Raw genomic sequence first — 6,000 nt, 5'->3', positions numbered from 1 at the left:
CTACAACATGATCCAGCAGACTTGGACATACGCTGTTATCACAAACATAATAGGAATGTTGGAGTTTGCTCTTAAATATCTTTTTGTTAATAAAAATTAATAATATTTTTGTTATTAAACTAGTTTTTCATATAAAATCTTTTTTTTTTTTTATAAAACTTTATGTTTATATTATTAATAATAACTGGTTAAAAAAATTCCAAATAAAAGAACTCACAAAGAAAAACTCATACGAAAAAGAAAGATTGCTCAAAGTCAAAGTTTAAAAATTACACTAACTTCACTTACAAAAAACGTTCTCCACTGTGGCATATCTACAAGGATGATTTCAAATAAACTATTAAACTTACAAAATACTGTAATAAACCCATTCTTACAATGTCAGCTTCAATTCCACTGATCAGTTCCGCTCACCGTGAACTACTCAACCTATGCATCGATTCCAAACCAGATAATTATATAAAAACTTCAAACACACATGAGCTGGTAAACCGGACTTATCATCCTCACATTCATCTTTAAATCCGGAAACACTCAAAAATGTGTTTCCATTGAGATAAATCACTCCCAAGCTGAGCACCCATTTTAATTAGAGAGGGAGGATGATAATAGTACTCTGTCATGGCACCTTGGCGATTTCCTTTATTATTTTGAATCGTACAGCTGATCTTGCACATGAAAGTGCAATATCTGATAATATGTTGATCCAAATCTAATAGGGATTCGAAGTTGCAATTTGGTATGGCTCTTTCAAGTAATATCTGAATTGCTTCCTCTTCATTTACACTTGGAAGATGAAAACAAGTACCACATCTATTATAGCCAATCACTTCCGAAAGGTCTTTGCCAGTGCATGCGGTGACAAGAACTAAGCTATTTTCAGTAAAAGGAAGAGAGAGCAACCTACGGATCATACCAACTGATGACTCTTCAGTGTGGGCGTCGTCGATTGCTAGGAATACCTGCTGCTTGCCAATTCTTCTAATCAAGAGGTTTTGTGCCTGAAACATTCACCAATGATGTTCATCGTTAGATCCTATAAGCTTCTGCATATAATTTTTTATAACTAAAGATTTTGACATGGTTATCTTAAACATCACATGATAAGAAGAAAAAAATTAAGCTTAGAAAAAATAAATCAACTTTGACTTTTTAATACTTTTGACTTTTTAATACTTTTATTATTGGAATGAAACTTAATGTATGATGTTTAAACAGTCAGCTTTAACACTAACTTATAATTCCTTCAACCAAGCTTTAACACTAACTTATAATTCCTTCAACCAATCTGGAAATTAGTTTGGAAATTAGTTTGGGGAGCCAACATTTTCTGAGCTTCTCTCATTCAGCACTGCTCCGAATTGAGCGCTCAGCATTGGCACAAAACAGCAATAAAGTGTTTCCTTTTATAGAAACGAAATTGATTCAACGCTTTATATAGACTTTCTTGATAAAACTGGAGTGAAGAGAAAATGCAATCTCTCGATTCTGAAGAAAACAAGAACAACACACCTCACTAGTAATTAATCATCAAAAAAAATACACAGCCATTGTATAAACACCAATACGAAAAACCAACAGAGAATTTTCTTTTTAATTCCAGCATACATACTGAAAGAATTACAATTGAAAAATATGAATGCTAAGAGTGGTTCTCAGCAGATAAAACACATATAGACTCATCCCTTTCAAATTTAACTATGAGTTAACTAATTGATGTTACCTAACAACTCGTCACTTCCCTGCCAATGCATGTTAATCAATAAACCTACGATACAGTCTTCTAGTTAACAGCTTCTTACAGCAGTTCAAATAATGAATAAACTAATCCTTAGAAAGAAATTACATGGAGGTGGAACGAAAAGAAAGACTGATTTCTAAACTATAGAAGAACTCCTAATAACAAGTGCTGCAGGGCAGCTTAGTTCCTACCAAAGGGTGGGCAGGCTGGGCTTGGGCATAAGGTATGAGTGACAAAGAGTTTTTGAATAAGAAAATAGTGCATAATTAGGCTACAACTTATCATCTACCAAATGACTGCTGGATTATAGAAGTGGCATAAATTTTTCTAATTTAAAAAATCAATACAAAATAGAAATGAACTCTTAGTGCTTCTATTAGAAGAAAAAAACATGGATAAATCATTCTGAAAAACACTAAAGGGAGAAAAAACGCAGTAGATTTGTATAAATTATGTGTATTACTATTTATATATATTTTAGAAGACATTATATATTATAAATTATGTTAACTGTGGTATTAACCATTGTATGAATTCCACTGCAAATACCTCTGTTAACTCTAGGACAAAAGGGGCATCATAGAGTAAAGAATGCACCTTCATTGTTAAGATTACTGATCTTACTTGTAAAAATGCTCAACAGACATCTTTCCTAAATGCAAAAACATAGACAGAGAAATCAGATTTCAATGGATGTCAGAGGAAAATCCTTAAATCCATCCTTCTGATGTGATTGTTTCAAGTGTTGTTTCCTTTGAAATCATTGTTTCTTAAGTGTTCATAAATTTTGGTTGTCATTACACTTCCTACTGTGACATTTGATTTTCAAGATTGATCGAATTCACAACACCATTAATAGAAGCATGACTCATGTTCCTCGTTAGATGAGCAATAATTGCTTCTCTTGCTGTAGGCGGGTTTTGTTGCAGTTGCTATCATTTTTTCTGTTGCTTATGTTGTATCTGAAGGCAAAAATAAACAAATACACAGAAATAAAACTTATTTCATTGTCTTATTGCCTTTGCTGAAATACATTACATAAGCTTCTATTTATAGAGGTCTGAGAAGTGTCTAGAAATCTAACACTTATTACATAGCATATAAAATATTATAGTGCATTCATTATGGACGGCTGAGTCAAGCGGCTGGAACGGCTGGGTTGTCTGCTATTTATGGCATACTATAGTCTGTGGACAGTGGATGGTTTTGTTGTTGTTGCAGTTGCTATCATTTTTCCTGTTGCTTATGCTGTATCTGCAGCTAACTATCTTTTGATTGCGGTACTGTAGAATCAAAAAAAAATGCACATGCAGACAACTTCAATTGGAATACAAAAGAGGTTTGAGGAGCATTTATAATAGAGCTCATTATTGTTGTACCGTAACCACGACCCCTGGTATACTCTATTTAATTTATATGTTAGCGCGTGTAGGCAAAAGAAGCTTTGGATCCCTGAGGCATAAATAGACATCTATTACACATTCAAACAGCTGGACTATGAAAATAGGTGGTGGTAGAGGTCATATTTAATGCTTATTGCCTGCACAGTTCTTGCGATTTCTTGTCTAGAGTGACATGCCTGTGGTACATAGCACATTTGCAAAACAGAATGAGTTTGATGAAGTAGGTATTCATGGTCTTCTCTTCATCTGATTTGATGAACATTTGATTTGATGAACATTTGAATGAGTTTGATGAAATGGGAATGTAGGGTATGTTTTATTCTAAATTTCTACCTTTAAAATTTGCTTATTACTTTCATGTCAAATTATCTTCTCTGCATCTGATTTGATAATCATTTGAATGAGATGATATGTTTTATTATAGATTTTTTAAGAATTGTACATTATTTTGATGTCAAAATAACTTGACTGCATCTAATTGTTGGCGGAGTAATTTCTCCACCTTCCCCACTGTCCTCAACTTGCCGAAAGCAATAAATCGTACGCCGTTTCTAAACCGTCCATAGCCCACAATAGCCAACAGCCCACCGTCAACAAAAGACAAAATGTTGCATTCAGCGGCCCAACATCATTTCAGAATCAGTCTTCAACTACTAGTAGTTGCATATATTTATTTATATATATTAATATTATATGTCATGTAAGTCTTAAACATCACACACTAACCAAGAAATTAAACTTGGAAAAGTAAGTCAAACTTTGACTATTTAACACTTTTACTCTAGGAATGAAGCATTAGTGTGTGATGTTTAAGCCGTTCGTGCAATACATGTGTTCGATATTCTGGAGAGTTCTTATATATCTATATATAGAAGCATTATGTAAGGATTTAGGCATAAGATGTTATCTAATCATTGTGGATCATGGGTGGATAGAATGCTGTAGCATTCTAAGGACTTGTAATAGGTTTTAGTTAAGTTAATGAGAATGAAGTGCTATAGAACATTGTGATAAGTCTTTGTATTTTACATATTGAACTGAATGCTTATCTTTGAGTTGGTGTTTGTCTTTGATCCACTCTATCCACCTTCTTCAATTGGTATCAGAGCTAATGGGAAATGGTCCTGGAGATTGTGGAGAGGTCGATGAGTTTAGAACTAGTGAAAAGTGTTGTGGCATCGTAGCCTAATATGCAACAACATTTGAAGTTATCTTCTACAAGAATAAAGAGACGAACAAATCAAGAGACTGCTATGAGAAACAGAGAAGTCATGAAAAGAAGGTAGTCAAAGTTGAAGTGTGTTTGAGTTAGCATTGTGTGACATTGTTATTTCTAGAGTAGAAGCATGTGGAGCATCTTTGTGCAAGTGGGAGTGTCAGAGAATGCATACACATTACATGGAAGATATTGATCATGAAATTTTTTATTATGTTTATGTTTGAAGCATGTGTATTTGATGTTATTGAATAGTTATCGAAGTTAGTTGTGGTTGCAGTAAGTGAAAGTAGGTTGTATTGGTGGTGAGTTGGTTGTCATGATTCAAAAGTCTATGTGTGTGCTGATTGAATAAAAGTGTTGGGATCGGAAGTGAAAATTTGTTTGTCTAATTGTGAAGGATATGATGTTCTTGATAGTGGTCATGTAATAGAAGTCGGTTGCATTGATATTCTCCAACCAAGTGATGAAAATTGAATTAGTGATGATTGCTAATGGGCTATGTGAATTTATGGAGTGCATTATCGGTTGTGCCCGACACCCCAAAGGTTTTTGGTTTGACATATTGATGAACCATGTATGTGAAAAGGATTCCTATAGAACTGACAAGTACAGTGGCTAGGTACCTATATATCTCGGTAGATAGATTTCTTTTTATATGGACTCAATAATCAGTTTCATGCAAGTCAAGAAGGAGAAAAGCCAAAGTGAAGATAGTTTTTCCATCATGTGAGTTTTTGGTAATCTGAAACAATTTCATGTTGAGTTAGTGGTAATTTGAAACCATTTGTAATGTTTGGTGGTCTATTGTAACCACTATAATGTAAGGTTTGTGGTTAGTCGAAACCATTCAAATGTAAAGTCTTTGTTCAGCTAAAAACCATTTGTATTCTATTTGTTAGGTTTAAGTCATCAAATTTGAAGTAATTATGACAAGGAAAACAATATAAATGCAGTAGCATTATTGGAAAAAATCAAGGGGGAGTGTTAGCGAAATAATTTCTCCACCTTCCATGCCATCCTCAATTTGCTGAAAGCAATAAATCATGCGTCGTTTCTGAACCATCCACAGCCCACAACAACCAATAGCCCACCATCAACAACAGACAAAATGTTGAATTCAGCCACCCAACATCATTTCAGAATCAGTCTTCAACTACCAGTAGTTGCATATATTTATTGATATATATTAATATTTTATGTCATGCAATACATGTGTTTGATATTCTAGAGAGTTCTTATATCTCTATATATAGAAGCATTATGTAAGGATTTAGGCATCAGATGTTATCTAATCATTGTGGATCATGGGTGGATAGAATGTTGTAGCATTCTAAGGACTTGTAATAGGTTTTAGTTAAGTTAATGAGAATGAAGTGTTGTAGTACATTGTTGTAATACATTGTGATAAGTCTTTGTATTTTACATATTGAACTGAATGCTTATCTTTGAGTTGGTGTTTGTCTTTGATCCACTCTATCCACCTCCTTCACTAATTTGATAAACATTTGAATGAGGTTGATGGAGTGGGGTTTCATGGTATGTTTTATTGTAACTTTGATTTGCTGAATTGTATGTCCTGAAACAGTGTTCATGTACGCTAGATAATATATTTACTTTGATTAGACGATTAGAGATTC

At 33.6% G+C, this 6,000-nt stretch overlaps 1 protein-coding gene across 1 annotated transcript in view; it reads right to left on the bottom strand.

The window, feature by feature from the left end:
* Positions 1 to 326: 326 nt before the first annotated feature.
* The window catches only part of LOC149528198 (disease resistance protein Roq1-like), an 89,139-nt gene continuing 83,465 nt past the window's right edge, over positions 327 to 6,000 (bottom strand). The window contains exon 5 of the mRNA XM_089809960.1: positions 327 to 1,001. Within this exon, the coding sequence (XP_089666086.1) occupies positions 519 to 1,001 (483 nt within the window). The 3' untranslated portion in view covers positions 327 to 518. The remainder of the gene's footprint in view (positions 1,002 to 6,000) is intronic.

This window comes from Cupressus sempervirens, chromosome 11 (assembly GCF_028749045.1).
Source record: "Cupressus sempervirens isolate cs-2001-9-10 chromosome 11, ASM2874904v1, whole genome shotgun sequence".
In the NCBI taxonomy this organism is placed as follows: domain Eukaryota; kingdom Viridiplantae; phylum Streptophyta; class Pinopsida; order Cupressales; family Cupressaceae; genus Cupressus; species Cupressus sempervirens.
This window is presented reverse-complemented; position numbering and strand designations above follow the sequence as displayed.